This window comes from Myxocyprinus asiaticus, chromosome 44, assembly GCF_019703515.2.
Source record: "Myxocyprinus asiaticus isolate MX2 ecotype Aquarium Trade chromosome 44, UBuf_Myxa_2, whole genome shotgun sequence".
NCBI lineage: Eukaryota > Metazoa > Chordata > Actinopteri > Cypriniformes > Catostomidae > Myxocyprinus > Myxocyprinus asiaticus.
Window position 1 is genome coordinate 2,453,623 of NC_059387.1, and position 22,275 is coordinate 2,475,897.

Below are 22,275 nucleotides of genomic sequence, written 5' to 3' on the forward strand. Positions count from 1 at the left end.
GGAAAATTTGTCAATAACATGTCCATAATTCATGGAAGTTTCAACCTTTTCCAACTGTAAATGCCTATGAATGTTTACCATTGCTCTACCATGGTTTAACAGTGGCATTTGCAATGATAAGGCCATTATGTAAGACCATGAGTGGCCTTGTATTACTGTGGTTTGGGTAATGGGGACAGTCTTTAAAAAAACAAAAAACTGTAGTATTTGTTATAAAAAAGCTAATGGCCTAAACACATTTAGAAACCTTTAACTACAACTTTCACAATAGTAATAAAATTACTAATAGATACTAAAAGACTAATAGATTCACCCTAATAGATTTAAAGGTGCAGTATGTAAGATTCAGACACCCTTGTTTTTAATGACACCTGTGGCCGTTAAATGAACTGTAGCCAGCTACCTGTTGCTCGTGCTCATGCACACACACTCCATAGGGACGCGAGCAGGGACCAAAACAATGATGTAACGTACAAAGAGACTGAACGTGATTCACCGACATCATGCTGACAGATGAGGTAGCATAATTAAAATTACACAGTTATGATTGTTTTACTACAAGCTTTGAGACTGCATATTATATTTGACTCTCCAGTGCTGGAACAGGGCTAAAACAAAGTGTGGATATAGGTCTGACTATGCGAGACTGTAGTTTGAAGTAATCACTTTTCTTTGCATGATACATTGACTGCATTTATATGATAGCCTACGTTGGTGTTAGCTAGCTAGCCAGCTTTATCAATAGCTGTTAGCTAAATTTGGTGGATGATGACAGTAGCTGTTTATAAAATAGACTGTACATTATAAATATGTTGACACAATTCAGTATTGATGTGATTCCATCACAACTGTCATTTTGATATATCGATGTGCTATTGTTTTATAATAATAGAATGTATATATTTTCTGTATAACCAAGTTACGTTACGAATGGAGCTTTTTCCATTATCTTGAACATTGTCTAGCATTCATTTCATGTGTTATTGTATTTACCTTGCTGAATAATTACAGTTTAACTTTTTTTATGACTGTGCAGGCAAGATCAATTTAGCTAAAATCACACAGATCAATCCTTATGGCACTTTATTTCACATGCTTTGCAGTTATGTAAGCTTACCTGTCCAATAAGAAGAACACCAATTCAGGGTCGGTTTTGATCGCCAAAACCGAACGAATGTCTCTCAAGGAATCAAATGCCCTGCCGATGTTCACTCTAGTTTTCGCTCGACAACGATCATGTTCCTGCTTAGCCAGATGGGATTCAGTAGATACATTTTTTTTTGTTTGGCTTACTCAGAGTTTGTGTAGGAGTCGGTGTTGTGCTAGGAGCCGGACGTTTGCTGGATTCCATCTCTAAGATAACGTTACCTAGTGTTGCAGACTGTTGTCACTGTTGAATAGTGGAAGAGAAGCTACTGTCTGAGGCAAGGCTCTCGGGAGCACGCATAAACTTCACATCCTTTGGATTTTCCCGGCAAAAGTGACCCGCTCCCTTCACATGAAAATCAGTCTACAGGCTTTAATCGGCAATCTAGGAAGTCCGAGAAGGGCTCATTTTTTAAGTTGCGTTACAAGCCGTTCACACATTGCCAAAAAAAAAGGGCGAATATTACATGAAAATTGTTACATATTGCACCTCTATCTTCTATTGAACCCAGAACATTTCTTTAACACTCAAAATTACACCAATCATTTCTTAGTATGACAGTAGGACAGGCAGTCATGCAGGTAATAATACTAGAACTAAAAAGTCAAGTCAAGTCATTATTATTTGTATTATGCTCACTGGGGCCCTAAAGATAAATAATATATGTAGATATGCATGTGTGTGGGTGTGTGTGTGTGCTATATATATATATATATATATACACAGGTGCATCTAAAAAAATTAGAATATCATGGAAAAGTTCAGTGGTCCAAAGTCCTCTCTTCAGATGAAAGAAATTTTGCATTTCATTTGGAAATCAAGTCTGGAGGACAAGTGGAGAGGCACAGAATCCAAGTTGCTTGAAGTCCAGTGTGAAGTTTCCACAGTCAGTGATGAGTTGGGGTGCCATGTCATCTGCTGGTGTTGGTCCACTGTGTTTTCTCAAGTCGAGAGATTTTAGAGCACTTCATGCTTCCATCTGCTGACAAGCTTTATGGAGATGCTGATTTCCTTTTCCAGCAGGACTTGGCACCTGCCTACAGTGCCAAAAGTACTAGTAACTGGTTTGCTGACCATGGTATTACTGTGTTTGATTGGCCAGCCAACTTGCCTGACCTGAACCCCATAGATAATCTATGGGGTATTGTCAAGAGGAAAATGAGAGACACCAGACCCAACAATACAGATGAGCTGAAGGCTGCTATCAAAGCAACCTGGGCTTCCATAACACCTCAGCAGTGCCACAGGGTGATTGTCTCCATGCCACGCCGCATTGATGCAGTAATTTGTGCAAAAGGAGCCCCAACCAAGTATTGAGTACATAAATAAACATGCTTTTCAGAAGGTCGACATTTCTGTATTATATTTGCTTTATTCTAATATTTTGAGATACTGGATTTTTGATTTCCATGAGCTGCAAGCCATAATCATCAAGATTAAAACAAAAAAAGGCTTGAAATATTTCACTTTATGTGTAGTAACTTTTCCACGATATTCTAATTTTTTTAGATGCACCTGTATATATATATATAGCACACACACACACACATTATTTATCCAATGAGCATGCCAAAGGCAACTATGGCAAGGAACACAAAACTTCATCTATTTTCTGAAAAATATATTTTCTAAACAGCTAAATTAGAGTAATAAAACTTACTGGTAACATTCTTAAAGATGTATCCTGAACTTTTAACGTTATTGACCACAGTGAAGAGTGTAAAATTGTATTCAGTTCCTGGGGTGAGAGATGAGCATTCATATGTAAACACATCGCTCTGTGATCCAGTGAAATTTACCATCTTTCCATCACTTTGATACAAGGTGTAGTTATAGGTGTAGTTAAAGTTCAGTTTATCCCATTCAATAGTCAACTGATTCTGTGATCGATGTGTCACTCTCACTTGAGTTACTTCAGATAGAGCTGAGAGAGAGAGAGAGAGAGAGTTAACTCATTTTGGACAATAATCAGAAGTAATTACTACAAATACCATTACAGTACTTTCATCACAACACTGATATGTGCTAATTGACAGGGCTTTACACTACTCAGAATGAATCAAAATTAAGAATTGAAATTCCAATTCAACTCCTCATTTTGAAATGAGGTAGGAAATAGGATATCAAATTGTAATCCAAATTTGAATTTAAGGAAGAGGAATGTAATGAAATTCAACTGCTGTCAGTGTAGTTTTTAATACATTTAATTTTGTGAATTACCAATAAACATGTTATTATATACATAACATATGTGTAACACCAGACACATTGGATAACATTATTAATCGATGTTTGAAATACCAACAATTTGTAATTAATTTGTACATATTTCATCATATTTAATAAATTAACTTTTATTTTATGGACTGTGATGGAAGAACACTATTTCACAGAATGCTTTAATTTCTTCGAGTTTTTCTAAGTCTGAAAACAATATGGTGAACATGTTGTGGTGCTGTAGGGCAACATTAAAATGGCTGTAGCTGTGTTTATAGTTTTAACAGTACAAATCCATTGAGAAAAGTTTATTCTGCATATGAGAAAATGAATAGTCATAATGAAACAAAATTCATTATGTAATTATTTAAGATTTTTCACAAAACTTGTGTTGGACAAATGAAAATAATTTTGAATGCCAATTCAACAAATGCATTTTCCTGTCAGTCTAACTCAACACCCTGTAGAGCGTGGACAATTCAATTTAAGTTCCAACTTGTGAATTGAAAGTAAGCCAGTTCTGAAATTCTGCATTTTGTTCAGCCCTGCTATGTGGTTCTATATAATATAATATAATATAATATAATATAATAATATATAGGGTTGTCAATGGATACAATTTTTTAAATATGTAGATTAAGATATGTAGATTAATTCATCGAATTAATCACAATTAAATGCTTATATAAATATTTGCTGACAAAGCCAAATATAATATATATTATAAAAATAATTCAGATAATTAAAGTCCATTACATTATTGTAGCAGACGAGTAAAGAAATGATAAGACAATACAAAATGTGGCTTTAGAAGGCAATATATTGTTTATATCCATATTTTTGAACATAAGCCTATCTTTGGCCTACAGTTCACAGTAATCCATTTTGCAATTGAATATGTCAATCTGTCTGAGATGTATTATATGGGCTTTTCTATGGATGCGTCAATGTACACATGCATCAGACAGAAGCTTTTGCTGCATTTCAAATTGGTGATGTCACGTCATAAACAGTGTTTTTAGGTTGCTGTGTCAAGTTAAACGTAGTTTGAAACTTGCTGATCCCTGCATTCAGACTTGCACTCTGTCCAGCTGTTTGAATGCAAGAACGCATTCTCATCTTGTGCTGTTGCTAGTTGCTGTGTCTCGTTTCGAAGACCACGTGCTAGCTAGGATGCCTCCTGTGAATGCAGCAGTATACCGAGCGTCCTCCTTTAAACAAGCATCATTTAAACGAGACAGCCTTTGAGTGAGCGCTTTGAGTGAGAAGGGAACAAAGTCCCTTTGGAAGGGAATGTATGAGGTAAATTTTAGGAGAGTTATAATTATGTATAGAGAAAAGAAAATAGGTTTTACATGTGTACTTTTAGTCTATAATACTTTATTTTAATTATATTTTGCTATAATTATACACAGGGACGGATTAACCACCGGGCCGATTGGGCCGTTGCCCAGGGGCCTCTACACCCAAAGGTCCCTGAGCTCTAAATCAACTATTTCTTTATTTATTTTGAGACATTTATAATAAATCCTCGTAAATATCAGCCTTATGTGAGATACCATTTGTTCGGACAAATGCATGCTGGACGACAGTAGAGCGAGCACAGACACTCGAGTGCGTGCTCAAGGAATCTGCATCTCACAGGTGCTGCATATTTATTTGAAGGACTACAGAGAACAGCGTCTGATTTACAAAACGCTTCCAAAGATAAGGTGCAGTTTACTCTGGCTGTATACAAAGCTGATGGTTTAAATTCATATAAGTGACAGAATTCGTGCAACAGTATAGAGGCCTTTAAAATGTTGAAGTCCTGCATGCATTTAATGTTTAATGATAAAGAGAAAGATGCCCTAATACCCTAAATATGTGCACGGTAACATTTTGTAATAGGCTATTTGGTTAACAGTGAGAGTTCACGAACAGTTATTGTATCGGGACTCGGGAATAAAGAATGTGTCAAACACAATCTCAGATAGCAGGGAATAAATTGCACAGTGACCTATGAGCCTAAACAGCGCAATACACAGATCTTCAAATGATCAAAACTCACATTCAAGTCGAACAAAAATAATCTCTGTCACTGCCTGCAACATAGTAGGCCTATTCTTAATCAATGCAAAATGCGTAATTCTGCCCGGGCAAGTTCACTTTCCATGAGGCAGCGAACGCTACGGTTTAAAGGACGTCTTCAGGATGCTTTGATTTTTAAATGATTCAGCATTTAACTTGTGTAATTATTGTCTGCACACCAGAGCAAAAAGGGGAAAAAACATTGGCTCACCGTTTATCAAGCGCTGAAACTTTGCCAGTTGAAAAACAATCTGGAATCACGTGTAACAGTCACATTAACCTGAGCTTCATTAGAATATCGATTTGTGATACCAGCGCTGAAAAAGCTTGATGCAGTGCAACAAATGTTGACACAATACAGGTGTCTCGAGATGTGTTAATAAATATTTAAGTTAACAGTGTCTTAAAAAATGTGACGGTCCTGCACAACGAACAGTAAAACAAGAACGCAGGTGTCTTGAGATGCATTTATAAATATTAAAGTTCTTTTAAACTTAACAAAGTGTCTAAGAAAATGCAATGGTCCTGTGCAGTACGCTGAAAAAAGTGAGTTGTGGTGCAACAATCAAAGATCCGTCCAGTGCATGTTTACATAGCCTTGAGAAACAATTGAAAAACAGCGCAATGCACATGTGAACAGCCCCTAACTCGCCCTATAGCCTACTTGAAAAACTGACCCGAACCTGGCCCAAAACCTGTAAGTTTGTTGGGTATCGTCGGACTCAGATCGGGTTGAAGACCTCTAAACACATGCAGAATAACCAAATAGAGATTTTGGTATTTGAATACCGTGCACATCCCTATTAATAATGCATGTTTTTGGATCGGTTCATAATTAAAAAGTACATACAATTGGCCATGTAAGACATTGCTCCAAACCTTTCTTCTGTCAATTTGAAAAATCCAACCAAATCTGCCAAGCGTCCTGTAGCACATAAAGTGAACGTAGTCACGTCATGGGGAGCCTCCACAGTGTACTGGCCCATGGGCCTCTTACGTCTTATTCCGTCCTTGATTATCCATATTATATACTCTGCACCCATCTACTGAGGTACTTCAACTTGGAAATTAACATTAGTTGTATTTGAACATCATATTTTCGGGCTAATTGGCATAATTGTTTTTAGACAAATGATGTTAATTTCCTTTGAAGCAAAGAATTGTGGGTTGTGAGTGCTCACGAAGGATACACCTCATGTATCCTCCGAAAGAATGTCGCATTCGACGGCTGCATTCAGAGTGTCATACATGCTTTTCTGAAATGAGACGAATGCGGCCGACAAAAACAACCTCCGGAGGATGCATCCTTTGAAACAAGACACAGCTAGTGTCAACATTCTGGTTTTTTCTCTGTACAGCTGTGTGTTGCCTATACAGCTGGAGTTTTACTTACTGCCCCCTGCTGAAAACAGGTGGTATTTAAAGCTTGAATTGTCCCGATAGTGGGAATATGCCTTATTATGGTCCAGGGAAATTATTAATTTTATGCATTATTTTTATATAATTATTCTCACTAAATATAATATAATATAATATAATATAATACAGACAATAAAAAATATAAGAATAAGTGCCACTTACTTGTGGAGTTAGTGAAGTTGTATCCATTACTTGTCACATTCTCAAACAGTGTGTACAGAGTGAAGCTGTAATTTGATGCAGGAATTAAATTTGATATGATCACAGAATTTTCATCTGAAGGGATAGTTATGGTTTTCTCCCATGATTCTTTTCTGTATCCCAGTGTATAGTTGTATGTGTTGTTGTCCCTGTTTGTCACCATGTTCCATTGTAAGATCATGTTGGTGTCATTGCGGTGCATCACAGACACACTGTCGACATTAGATGGCTCTGAAACAAATTCAAATATGGTGAGATTATTGAAATAACTGTTCAATCAGAACAAACCTTAACATTGGACCGCTTAGTATGACATCTTATTGTAGGTCACTGTACAGTTAGGTTGAGGTTATAGCCAGATTTGTCTCTACTGAACTAGACTATAACAAGAAAAGTTTAGTTAATCAGGACAAGCTTTGTATATTTGGTTGACATAGTCTTGTCTGGAAGATTACAAGAGTTTGAAGATTATTTCAATTCAAGTTTACATATAGGCCTTATTGAGTCTGAAAACTTGAACAGTTTGAAGAAAGACTTTAAGTTTGAATAAATGGAGAACTTGCTCTGTGGTTACTGGGTGCTCTGGCTGAACATTATGATGTGCTGAGACTCACCGGTAACACTGGAAAAGTTAAATCCTCTGCTGCTCACTCCTTCAAACACAGTGTAGAGAGTAAAGGAGTACAGAGTCCCAGCAGACAGATTCAAGACTGTACGTGTCACTACAGAATCAGTTTCAGATCTAGTGATTTGTGATCCTGTGTCTGTTCCATTGCTGAATTTCAGCACATAAGTGTAATTGGTGTTGACTTGATTCCATTGTAAAGTTAAATCAAACTCTGTTCGAGCAATTACTTCAACACTCTTGACATCAGATGGTGCTGATGAAGAGACAAACATACACAAACAACAAGCTAATTTACCATCAATGTTCAATGCTGGCAGACACTTTTAACTTGGACCCTGTTGAGAAACTGTTGACAGGAAGTATACTGTACATTTGCAACACAATTTTTAACAGTATAGGGAGAAAATACAAAGAGAATTTTAAGAAACAGAAACTGTGAGGATAAATGGACATATATGTCATTGTTTAGAAGTAAACAACATTTTATCTTTTCCTAATACCTGCTGCTACACACTCGGCCAACATTGAATATACAATTAAATTTAACAGAGTATCCAATCAATAGGTTTTAGTTCTAAATATGTGAAGGGGATTTGTATTGTTGTTAGCTCTCAGTATTTTCTCTACAGCCTTTATTGTGAACATGAAATGTTTCAGACATGATCAAAAGCATAAATCAAAAGTTATTTTAATAAATATGGGGTCAGTCACACTCACCAGTTACATTGGAGAAGTTAAATCCTCTGCTGCTCACTCCTTCAAACACAGTGTAGAGAGTAAAGGAGTACAGAGTCCCAGCAGACAGATTCGAGACTGTACGTGTCACTACAGAATCAGTTTCAGATCTAGTGATTTGTGATCCTGTGTCTGTTCCATTGCTGAATTTCAGCATATAAGTGTAATTGGTGTTGACTTGATTCCATTGTAAAGTTAAATCAAACTCTGTTCGAGCAATTACTTCTACACTGTTGACATCAGATGGAGCTGGGGAAGAGAGAGAAAACAAGAGGAAATTTAAAAGGGTCATATCAATTTTTTTATTTAATTTTTTTTCTGAGGGCCACTTATAAAGTTAGTCGAGTTTTGTTGTGCCAAAAAGTTCATTATATAGTTTTTCATGACCATTTTCACCCACTCTCTGACCCTTAGAATAAAACAGACTGCTTTTTTTTTTGCTTCAGGCTACGGGTTTTCTGTTGGGTGCATGTGGCAGCGGGGGCGTGGTCAAGCGTCCGTCCGGAGAGAGAGAAAGCGGTAAGGGCGCTTGCACCTGAGCTAGATTATGTTTAACACCTGTTTCTAATTCCAGTGAGCAAGGGGAGAGTGACATATAAGCAGCCACGCCACCAGCAGAGGGGAGAGAGAGTCTGGCACAAGGAAGGCCACAGTGCTTCTGAAGCTGTTACAATTATTCTGTTATGTTTGTGAAGCTAATGAGTTGAAGTTACTACGTGCCTGTGAAGCTGATGAGTTTGTGAAGTTGTAAAGCACTGAAGTGGCTCATTAAAAGTCTTACCTGAGCCTGGAAAACCCGCTTCCCTGTGTTCTCCTTTCGCTCAAACCCCCTTACAGTGCAATATAGTTTGTAACTGTCCCATCATTCAATAATAGTCTCTTTATAAAGTCTGCATTGCATTGTAACAGATTACCCAAACAATCCACAGGCAGGAATTAAGGGATTGAAATATTCATCGAATTTAAAATAAGAATGCACATTTGAATGCTGATGGATGTGCGAAGCACATATGATGATGGTCCTGTCCCAAATGGCACACTTGATGTCGGCTTACGGTCTCGTGGCCTACATTTGTGCATTTCACGAGACTGTAGGGTGTCCCATCTGACATTTTAGAGCTCTGAAGGGTGCTCACGAGTGCGCCCTCAGTGTGCCCTTTGGCTGAGCCCACATCAGTGCGAGCTCCACAGCTGACTACTACCCAACAGTCTCCGCTGCTGATCCTCTTGACCAGTCACAGCGGACTGGAGTTTCTGAGCTGGAGAAAAAATCATGGCGAACGAGGCAATGTCAATTGTGGATTAAATATTGATTTCAATACTCGTTTTTAACTGATTGTAAATGATGAATCACTTGCTTATCATGTGTATATACTAGGGGTGTAAAAAACAATATCGTATCATATTGTATCGTAAGATATGATTCTCACAATACAATACCATATGTATTGTATGATACAGAAACATACACATTATAGTGTATTTAAATCCAAGCAGCGCAATATTGAGAGCTGCGGAACAGTCTCCTCCTGCGAGAGGCAGTGCTGTGCGCTCACAGGAAAACAGAGCAACACACTCACAGTACCTAGGCGAGAAGATCGATGGCAAACAAGTAGATTATACTATAGCGGTACAGCTTGTCAAATTTGCCAAACAACAGTGCCATGTCCTGGTGCTACAGTACATCAAACATGTCGTTTTATTTACGCCGGCATCACCGCGCAAATTGGTGGATTTGTGAAGCAGAAACACAGCAGCCACCTCTCCCAGACAACACTGAGTGTGACATGCACAGCAAGACGCTCATAAGTTATTAGCCATAACTATAAAAAACAGCTTATTAAAAAACCGACAACATAAGAAGCCTGCAATTACATGACACTTATTATTATCTACATTAAAAACACTTGCATACATGTTATAAGCCGGTAATAAAGGCGGTAAAGTTTACATACAAAGTGAAACAGGGGGAAAAGGGCAAAGAAAATTACGTGTGCCGATCGGTTTTTGCTCAAGCCGCTAAATAATATAGGATTATGTACATGTATTGTAGAATCAGTAGTCGGGTTCAGGTTCAGATCAGGTTTTTTTTTTTCACCACTAAATAACATTGAAATAAATGTTTTCCTTGTTACAGTCACTTCAGCTTGATCACTGGGGGCTTTCAAACAACAACGCATTATTTTCTATAAAGCTGCTTTGAAACTATGAGTATTGTGAAAAGTGCTATACAAAAGTGTTGTAATGGTTCATATTTGTTTTTCTCAAAACTTGTTTGTTTGTGTTGTTGTTTAAGTTACTTAGTGCTCTGTTTTTTGTTGCCAGTGTCAGACACTTTTGTGGCATTTATGATTTAAAAGACATTTATGTTGAATCCTTGAACAAGTTTGAGCGAAACATTTGTGGGTGCTCATTTACTATTGTATCGTATTGTGAGGCTTGTAATGATGCTGGCAATGACAGGCAGACGATGATGATGAAGTGTAAAACCCAAGTGCAGTGTTTTTTACATCAACGTGAAATCCAGAAACCGTGAACAGAAAACATAAACATGAACTAAACTAGACTTGACATGACTTGACTTGACATAACATAACTTGACATAACTTGACTTGACTTGACATAACATAACATGACTTGACTTGACTACAAAACAACGTTACATAAACAATACATGACAAGAGACAATGGCAAACATGAGGGATTAAATACACAGACATGGGTAACAAGTAAACAAGACAACCAATCACAAAACTGAACTAATAATAAGACAATGGCTACATGGCATGACGTGGTAACATGGTACGTCAGGATCCTGACTTGGCCATGGTAGGCATGAGCGCTGGCTCGTAGAAAGGAGCTTGGACCTTGGAACAGAGGCGGGCCTGGACCTTGGAACAGAGGCGGGCCTGGAACATGGAGCAAAGGCTTGCTTGTGACATGGCATGGAGCAGTCTGGGGCTTGGCTGAGACATGTCATGGCTTGGCGACCATGACGTGGGACCCTGGCTTGGTGGTCATGACGTGGAACCCTGGCTCGGCAGCCATGACGTGGGACCCTGGCACGGCGGCCATGACGTGGGACCCTGGCTCAGCGAGTATGACGTGGGACCTTGGCTCGGCAGCCATGACGTGGGACTTTGGCTCGGCGGCCATGACGTGGGACTCTGGCTCGTGGAACGTGGCAGGTGTGGGACCCGGCTCGTGGAATGTGGCAGGCTTTGTGGGAGTGCTGAGTCCCTCATCAGCAACAGGGCATAGTCCATGAACTGAGCCAGAGTCCAGTGGATTTTGCTTCCAGGCATCATGGAGCTGACCGGCTCATGAAAAAGTCTTTGAGGGCCACCTTATTAATTGAATGTTTCTCCCAGGTCTTGGGCTATAAAATCAATTGGACCAAGTCTGAAGTAATACCTCTATCTAATAAGTGCCATGGGACAATAGGAGCTCAGTGGCCATTTAAGTGGGTCTCATCAGGCATACTTTATTTGGGAATTAAACTTATGCCAGGTTTGGAAAAAACATTATGCAGATTAACTTTCAACCAGTTACTCAAAATATTCAGAACTTGTTACAGAACTGGAGCAAACTGACAATGTCTATTCCGGCTCGAATTAACCTATTTAAAATGATAATCGTGCCAAAGTGTCATGAATCCCACCTTTGTTGTTCCTCCCACTCACCACCAGAGGGCTCCATCACCTGGGGATTGATTAACTCTCTGGACTCCTTCCCATAATCCCCGTACCTGGCAATGATTACCTGTTCACCTGTTTCCAATCTATTCAGCTATTTAAGTCTCACACTCACCCTCTGTTATTGCAAAGTCTTGTTTTGCCCTGGCTGACATTTCTGAGCATTGTCTGTGTTTATTGCATTACCTGTGTATGATCCTGGACTGTTCACCCTGTTTTGACCCGTTGCTGCCTGCTTACTATTACTGCCTTGTTTACCTGGATATAACTTGTGATTGTCTGCCGCCTGCCCTGACCTCTTGCCTGTTTATTGTCCACCTCTCTGGATTACCTTGGATATTACTGTTGCTGGTGATTGAACCCTGCCTGTCTGTACTACTACGTTTATTGTTATTAAAAGCTGCATATGGATCTCAACTCCGCTGACTCATCATTACACAAAGACGCTATGGTGCTATGATCTCGGGATGTAGAGTTATTCTATGACACTGGAAATCAGAAACACCCTCCTCATTTGACGAATGGTTAGAACTCATGTCTGATATTGCTAGCTATGAACGTGTGATATTCAGAGTTTCAGGATGTCATGATCTGTATATGAGAATGTGGGGTCCCTTTCTTGGCTTTATTGAGAACATATAATAATACCAGAGGTACTCTATCAAATGTGTTTTACATCTGGGTGCTGTTGTCTCCTATTTCTGTAAGGTCTAAACCATATTTTTCTGTCAATATAACCCATTTTGTTTTTTTATTATTTTTTTTTATAATCACTATTTTTGTTTTGTTGGGTAAAGCAATGGTATGGGGTAAAATGAGATAAAAGTTACAACATGTCACTGTAAACTTTGTTGTAAACAGACATTGTTCATGTTAAAAGAAAAAGAAGAATTAAAAAAAATAATAATAATAATTTTAAAACATTGCTTGAAGTGGGCGGGTACTCACCGGTACAACTGTATTTTTCTAGTTTAATCTACAGATTACTGGCAGTTTTTCTTGTGTACCACTTCTCAGAGTCTCCTGGTACAATGTAATGTCTTTATTTAATGTAAGTCAGTGATTCGATGAGGCCCGACAATCACTTTAATCTGACCCTCTGTAGGCCTGTCACAATAATTATGTAATCGACTTATCGTACAATATATGGACATGACCTCCGATAATTTTTGCTGACCTCGATATTGCCCATTGTGTTTACATGCGTTTGTTTACATAAGAATGAATGTCACCAACATTTTAGCCGGTTGTGTTGCTTCTGTCCTCTCGTCTTCTCTTTTTTGTTGGAGGCGGGGCTCAGGCAGCTCCTCCACACACACAGCCGGCAGGGACAGGTGAATATTACGTGTCAGGGCTCGTCATTAACGCTTGTCTGGGACAAGTGGAAATTTTGAAAGGGCAATTTAAAGATAATTTAACTTGCCCGACCAGACAAGTAGCCTGATTAAAATCTCAATAACGAATGTTAGCTAAATAGCACGGGACTGGGGGGATTGAGCACAATTTGAATTATTCCTGCATGTTTCACTTTCAAAATGCAGGGAATTCCCTCTTTCGCGTCGCCCTCTCTCCTTCTCGCCTTCACTCGTGTTGCAGCTTTCAGCAGCTTGTGAGTGCGAGCAGCAGGGAAGCACGTATCTACTGAACTTTAGATTTTACACATATAAATGGGTATAAACCTGTTAATTAGACATAGGAATGGTGTTGTACCACGTCTCTATAAGCGAGTGAATCAATAAAACTATTGCTCCTGTTTATAATCAACAAAGCTGTCTTCATCGCAAGTGTGTAAAGTTGGAGAGATCTAATTTTGACTCGTCACATCGTGGCGCTCACTCATAATACAGCAAGAAAGGCAGAAATTGCAACAACACTTTGTGTAATAATACCATCTGTAGAGTGAAGAGAAATACTTAAAACAGACTTATGCACCCATTACATCTCATCTTTCTAGAGCTCCATCTAATGTATGTATCCGAGGTATATTCTCTGCCATGTGAATCAGTCAATTTTAATATGTGTATAACAATATACATTATAAAAATATTAATACTACAACATTAATAAATGACACACTGAAAACATATTATCTATCTTTAATATGCATATCTGTTTTGAATATACAACATAACTGATTTAGCAGCAAGGATCTCTCAGGATTTTATCTGTTAACATTTTCTTTTCTTTTCTTTTCTCCCCAATTTGGGATGCCAAATTCCCAATGCACTCTAGGTCCTAGTGGTGGCGTAGTGACTCACCTCAATCCAGGTGGCGGAGGATGAATCTCGGTTGCCTCCGCGTCTGAGACCGTCAATCCGCGCACCTTATCATGTGGCTTGTTGAGTGCGTTAACGTGGAGACATAGCGCGTGTGGAGGCTGCACGCTATTCTCCACGGCATCCACGCTCAACTCACCACGCGCCCCAACGAGAGCGATAACCACATTATAGCGACCACAAGGAGATTACCCCATGTGACTCTATCCTCCCTAGCAACCAGACCAATTTGGTTGCTTAGGAGACCTGGCTGGAGTCACTCAGCACGCCCTGGATTCACGACTACAGGTGTGGTAGTCAGCGTCTATACTCGCTGAGCTACCCAGGCCCCCTGTTAACATTTAACATTGCATTTTGTCAATATTAAACAGTTGTTTTTAATGCAACTATAGTGATAATTGACTCTCAAAGAGATGATTTACCAAAAAATGAAAATTTGGTAACACTTTACAAAAAGGTTCCATTTGATAACGATAGTTAACTACATCAGTGAACTAACAAAAAACACCACTTTTATATAATTTATTAATCTTGGTTAATGTTAATTCCAACATACAGTATATTAATACATTTTTAAACATTATAATAAAAAGTTGTACATGTTAACATTAGTTCAACACTATGAACTAACAATGAACAATTGTATTTTTTTTTAGTAACTAACATTAACTAAGATTGATAAATGCTGTACAATATTGTTCATTGTTAGTTCATGATAGCTAATGCATTATCCAATACTAATGAACCTTATTGTAAAGTGTTACCAAAAATTCTGTCATCATTATTCACCTTCATGTTGTTCCAAACCGGTCTGACTTTCTATCTTCTGTGGAACTCAAAAGAAGATGTTAGGGAGAATGTTAGTTTCAGTCTCAATTCACTTTTATTTTATGGAGAAAAAAAAAGATGCAGGGACAGTGAACAGTGACTGTGACTAACATTCTGCCAAAAAATCTAATTTTTTGTGTTCCTCAGAAGAGAGAAATTCATACAGGCTTGAGGGTGAGTAATGATTTACCGTCTTTCTGCACTGTGTTCTGCACTGTTTTCCGAGCTGGGAACAAAAACCGCAGTTGGAGATGGAGAGGGGCCTTCCCGACTTTATTTTTTTTTTTTGACATTCCGATTCCAATGTCTGAATATTCTTAAGAATTAAAAGTTCATTGCTCTTTGAAAGGGTGTACTTGCATTATTATGCTATTATATTATCATTATATCAGTGGAATAAAATGGTATTAAAATAACAATAATATCTTTTATCGCAATTATTTCTGGGACAATATATCGTCCAACAAATGTACTGTAGTTATCGTGACAGGCCTTACCCTCTGACTGATTTTGATAAAATCGCATCAGTCTAAAAATCCGAGCACTCTTAGTGGTGAGTTTAACAACACTCAGCTTGTCTGGTCATAGTTCAGTTACAATGCCCTCAAAAACATGAACCAGCTACTTTTAGGTGAGCACGTCTTATTCAATCTAATGTAGGTTATTTATGACAACTGCTTGACTGTTGGGTGCAGTCAAAACTACAGACTTAAGTTTGGCACATGTTGAGTGTTCATGTGTGTAATCTGACCCCTGCAAGAAAGTAATTGAAGAGCGCTGCCGAATAGTATATCCCCCCCAGATTTATTCATTTATTTTTTTTAAAACATACTGTATGTTGTGAACAAAAGCAAATTCTCAGAGTATAATTTATTTACCAAACTCAAGTTTAATGCTAACAAGGAGAGTCCCTGCACTTTTTTTCTTTCGCTTCGAGAACTGGGCACTGCCGGCATTATGAAGCTTCAGTTAGTGATATTACTATAGCAGCAGTGTAGGATACTGTGCAACACCAAGTTAACATAGAACTGTCTATTGACGTGTTTCTTTTCTTGTTTTAATTTTGACTGATTTGAGAATATTAACTAGCTAAATCTTTTGACTTCATCATTTAACATACATTTGTTAACACAAAATCAGATTTCTTGTAGATTTTTCCCCCTGCCTGAAATAATGTCTTTCTAATAGACATATATAAATTATGTAAATTCTAATATAATTCGAAGTTATATTAGAACTTTTTACTGAAATATGGACAGGTTTTATGTTTGGTTGTACAATGTGTGCTTTAACAACATGTTGATTAGTTGGTTGGTAACTGTTTATGAATTAACTATGTAAATAAGCATGGCCTAATATATTGTGTAAAATATTATATTAAATACTTCTGTTATGTATTATGCTTTGGTGACTGTGTTTCAACCAGCAACTGAAGCAGTCACCTGATTTTCAGCGACTGAAGCTTTGTGCATACATTTTTTTTTTTATTTTTTAAAACAAGCTTCAAAGCTTCAGTGCCGAATGTCACATCACTAATGATCTTGGGAAGATCTAGGGATCTTCAGAGATGCAGGTGCTACACACAGCCTGGAACAACACAAGATTTAACAAACTTTACCACATTTTACCATTATCATTTAATCTTCTGGTGTTAAGGAATAATTCAAGGTCCATCTATCATACACTTCCTCATTTCCTCACCATTATTGTGTGGGGATTGGTTTTCTGACATCATAATGTTGGAGCATTCAGAATGAGTAATATTTTGCAGATTAGTTTCAATAAATGCTCTTTTTGTAGTGGGGAAGAGAAAAAATCTAAGTAAATTTGATTCCTCATATAAGAGTCATTTAAAAGAATAAATATGCAAAGAAGGTTCAATGAGACACTTTGGAAATGAATGTAAATTATGCCAGCTCACTGTATGGCAGGAAACAATGTTTTGTCTTTTCACCTGCTGTTATTCACCTCTCCGTCAGTGGATATATCAGCAGTTCCTTCAATGATTGACCAATTAATATACACTGTAAACCTTAATGTAGTCAGTATAATCAAACATTCAAGTGGTCCTATCATTGTTTGACATGTCGTGTTCAAAATCATAACATCTTTGGCTTTAAAATAAATAAAATTGAGATTTTTAGCATTAATAACTTACTAAATATCACACTCTTTCTTTAGTCTGTCTTTAAATCCATTTGGTCATGCTAAACCATGTGTTGGAGTTTTGTGTGGCAACAGTAGAAATATTACAATGGCTGCCTATCTGCCGAAGTGCTTTGCTTGGACAAAGAACAGGGATTTATGGGGATGTGTTAATATTTCAAAATCAACCGAGACTTTAGTCCTGTTTAGTAATGATTTTGTTTTAATGTGGGCAAAATGTTTTTAGGCAATCTGGTGAACTTTGCCTCTTCGATTCAAGCCAATTCTGTCCTATTGCAAGGAAATTCGGTGACCCAAAAAGTGTTTATTTTTTTTGTTTTTGATTGTCTAAATCAATGACAATTATACATTTTATACAAGTTTGGAAGATTGTGAAGAATATGTAAGTTCAATTTATACTGTATGCTACAAAGCAATTAGACTTTAGTTGATAGTAATTCTGATATAGCAATAGGAAATTCACACAGTTTTTCTCAAGTCACAGTTTTAGGTGCAACTAGTTCATTTATTTGAAACATTTAAGTTATTTTATTGTGAAGATCACATTATATCTACTTAATTTCACAGGTTTTGAGAGAGATCACTTTGTTACATATATTATATATATATAACAAAGTTATATAAATGATATATATATATATATATATATATATATATATATATATATATATATAAACTTGTAAGGATTTAATGTCTGTTCTAAAAATGTAAGGAGAATATACATTTTGTAGTGACACAATTGTTAGGTAGGTTAACTTATCTTAAATATGGAGTCAGTCACACTTACCAGTTACAGCGGTGAAGTTAAATCCATTGCTCCTCAATTCACTTATAACAGTGTAGAGAGTAAAGAAGTATCGAGTCCCAGCAGTCAGATCCGACACTTTATGTGTCACATTAGAATCAGTAACAGATCCATTGATTGGAATCTCTGGTACATTGCTGTATTTCAGCAAATAAGTGCAAATGCCATTGACTTTTTCCCATTGTAAAGTTATCTCAGACTCTGTTCGATTGATTTCTGCAACACTCTTAACATCAGGGGGATTAGATTCCTGAAGTGATGGTGTAGAAGTATCATTGGTTTGTCCCTAAGAGAAGAAATATTACATTAATCTATTTATCAAATGTAAGACAACTAGACTCAAAAACAATCATTGTAAAATGTCATATCCTTAGGTCTTCCAAAAAATTGACATTCAGCAGAAAAAATATATTATCTGAATCTAAACAAGAAGCCATTTAAAAGAATTGAGAAGGAAAAATTCAAGACATTTCAACCTGCTTATATTGTCTTCCAAACTATGGCCTGGCTAGGGATGTGGACGGTTAACCAATTAACTGGCATTAACAATTTGTTCGAGTAATGCTACCGGTTAAAAAATGTTATTATTGTTTTACAAGAAACAACTAATGAGAGGTAAATTTATGGATTTGTCATGTACGCTAACATATGAGGGCATGATTTAACACGTAATTCCCTTGTGCAAACCACCGTCTCTAGCTCAGTCTGGGAGAACGGGAAACATGAAGTGTTCAGCTACAAAGAGTGCTGTGTGGGGCCATTTCATCTGAGAAGACGACACAGCCTGATGCAAACTGTGTGCTACTACATTAAACTTTAGCAGTAGCACAAGTACAATGCAATCCATGCGCCTCGACATCTAAGAGCATGTGCGTGCAGCCCTGTGCTTCATCCATGCTGCAAAGAAGACCGTGTAATACAAGACGTGAGTGAGGAGATAACACAGTGGATCTGTAGGACATTTTGCCCATTAGTGCGGTGGATGGCTTTTGTGAGCTGCTTTAGTACATTGAACCAAATTCAAATTCCATCAAGGCTCACAATCACTAATTGCATCTAAGCACTTTTTCAAAAGAAATTGACGCCTATGTGTCCTGCTGTTGGTAGGATCGTCAGGCACTTTAACCACAGCAATGACACAAGCAAGTCACTGGAGGCCGAACAAGATTTAATGCAGTTGCCAAAATAATAACTAATAACTAGTTAATACTGGCGGTTAATAATGGCGGTTTATTGTATAAAAGAATTTGACCTCTGGACAGTAATTTGTAGCCTATTAATTATATAAAAAATTTTGAATGAATATTGTACTTAAGATTCAGTGCACTGCACTGTATATGATCTTGTCTGATATGAACTGACCTATGACAAATAAAAAACTGCAGTCACGTGTTTTTCAGTTGTATATAGTTTCAACATTTATTTTTTGAATATGAAAAATTTACCAAGGTCCGGACCTCGGTGACCTCATAGCTGGTTACAGTCATGGTCTAGCTGTTTGAGATGTATGACATCCTCCATATCGCTTTAAGGTAAAAAAAAAATAAAAAAAACTCAATAGATCTCAAATGAGTCATGTAAGTTTTGTGTATTGTGCCACATTAGAGAGAAACCGGACTGAGTAGTGTGCGTGATCCCAGTTTGCACTCTTCTGTCTCTGAGCACAAACAGTTAGACTGTGGGCTCTTGTACGCTTGCATGCTCCAGATATAGTGTGCGAAAATCACTTGAAACACAGCGCATGTCAGATGAGAAGCATATTTAGAACACAAGATAAATGCAATTGAATTTGCTTTGGTGGCCTGAAATGTAAAAATCCTGTTTCTTTAATTCTCTCAATCACACGTGAAGACGCTCCACCTTCTCCATTTCTCCGACAGAATGTGTACCTCTTCTGTAACATGAATAGAATGAGGTGCACATTTATTGCCATACAATGGCGATATTGCGTAAGCCATAGAGACGATAAAATAATAATAATAATAATAATAATAATAATAATATATATATATATATATATATATATATATATATATATATATACAGGTTGTCAAATTTCTACCGGAATATCGCCCACCCCTAACTGCAAATATAATGCAACTGAAGCAATATGATCAATTTATGCGATGAAAACCCATTATGACATCATTATAACAACATAAAGACCCCATTATGACATTTTTGAGGCACTATTATGACATCATAAAGACACCGTCATGAAATACTGTACAGTAGATGCCACATTCTAACATCGTAGATCCACCATTTTGAAATCATAATTGGTTCCTTATTGGCCCAAGTGAAAAGAGCTCCACTCCCAAGTCTCTATGACATTCTGGTCACTAAATATGGGTCCCTCCTTCAGTGTTCCATCGTGTTGTGGACTATTTTTGGATAGCTTAATTCCAGCTGTTTACTGTGTTTTGTTGTTGTTGTGATGTGCATCAAGCCGCTGTAGGAGGACATTCACTGAATCAGTCAGGGGTGCGTTTCCCGAACAACCATTTAACTCATTGCTTAAATACCATAGTATTCGTAGCCATAGCATCATTGGACAAATGAACAAGCTAGTGTTTTCTGAAACCGTAGTAACTATGTCGCACATCTGTCGTTCGAACCACGTTGATTCAACAATATCAAGCTGCCGTTAATGATTTTACGCAGTGGGTAGAGTAATAATTTTTGTGGAGATTGAATGTATGTCAAATTATAGCATGTTTTCACGGACACTAGAAAGCTGTTTATTGCGAGAAAGCTATATGTGGAATGAAAGATATAGAAGCCTGAGCGAAGTGAAATGACGTTGACGCCATAAACAAACAACAAACTGTGTTTCTAACCACAGGTGGAGAGCTGTAGCTCCAACCACACAACTTTGCGAAACTATGGTTTCGGGAAACACCAAATATTTGAACTATGTTGGTAACAATGTAATTTGGGTTTTGAAACCCCTTAAGTTAAGAAAATCCTTAGTGACAGTAGCCATACAGCCTTACGCACCATCACTTAACTTGGTTGCCATAGGAATAATCAGCTGTACCATTATTTATGTCATTTACTTGTACTTTTGATTCTTAAATACAGTTAATATCAGTTACTTTAATACTTTCACTTTAGTACTTTTTCATCAGCTACTCTGACGTTTATGGTATCTTTTCCTGGTAGATGAAGGAACACCATCTCACAATATCATGGTCTTCACACTTTCTCTACTTTCATAAATACCTAAAGACACTCTTCCATGAGCACTTGACTCAACTGTTAGTACACTTACTCTTTAAATAAAACCTCCACTATTCTCTGGTGTTTAACTGTGTCTCACCTACATCTCTTTATTAATAATTTGTAAATGGATAAATGTAATTGTAAATATGCAGCAAGTCAATCATGTGGCAGAAACTCAATGCATAAAAGCATGCAGACATGGTCAAGTATACCAAATGTGATCTAAGTGACTTTGAACGTCAAATGATCATTGGTGGTTTAAGTTTGTTGTTACTGATCTGCTGATTTTACACACAGTATCTATAGTTACAGAGAATGGTGTGAAACAAACATTCCGTCAGCGTTACAGAAGTTCTGTGGTAGGAAATGTCTTGTTTGGTGAGAGAGGTAAAAAGAGAAGTTCCAGACTGGTGCATGCTACAAGAAGGCAACAGTATCTGAAATAATTACATGATAAAACTAAACTGATAGAGATGGATTCAAAGGCTAGTTTCATGAGCTTGTTTGGGACACCACATGCAAAATGAAAAAAGCGACACTACACTGTGTACATGTAAACCCAACACAAGCCACTGTGTGAATGACAAACGGCATTGTAGTGAGCTTTATGATTTTAATAAATTACACAAATGCGCACTAAAAAAAACTACAGTTAACAAAATATATTTCCATAAGATATTAACTTATCAGGTGATGATTTTCCTAGACATCTTTTTCCCAGACACAACTACAAGAATATGTGTGTGGGGATAAATATAAGTACAAGGAAATGTCAACCACCCATTTGTTTAATTACATTTTTTTATGATGGAATCAATAAATTCTTTGCATAGGTGTTTGGATAGTCAAGGTATATTTGAAAA

The 22,275-nt window shown here is 37.3% G+C and overlaps 1 protein-coding gene across 1 annotated transcript in view; it reads right to left on the bottom strand.

Moving 5' to 3' along the window:
• Positions 1-22,275, bottom strand: part of ptprh (protein tyrosine phosphatase receptor type H) — a 55,263-nt gene that overhangs the window by 29,967 nt on the left and 3,021 nt on the right. The window contains exons 2-6 of the mRNA XM_051686814.1: positions 18,170-18,473; positions 8,400-8,666; positions 7,669-7,935; positions 7,016-7,285; positions 2,808-3,071 (exon numbers count right to left, since the gene is read on the bottom strand). Of these exons, the coding sequence (XP_051542774.1) occupies positions 2,808-3,071; positions 7,016-7,285; positions 7,669-7,935; positions 8,400-8,666; positions 18,170-18,473 (1,372 nt within the window). The remainder of the gene's footprint in view (positions 1-2,807; positions 3,072-7,015; positions 7,286-7,668; positions 7,936-8,399; positions 8,667-18,169; positions 18,474-22,275) is intronic.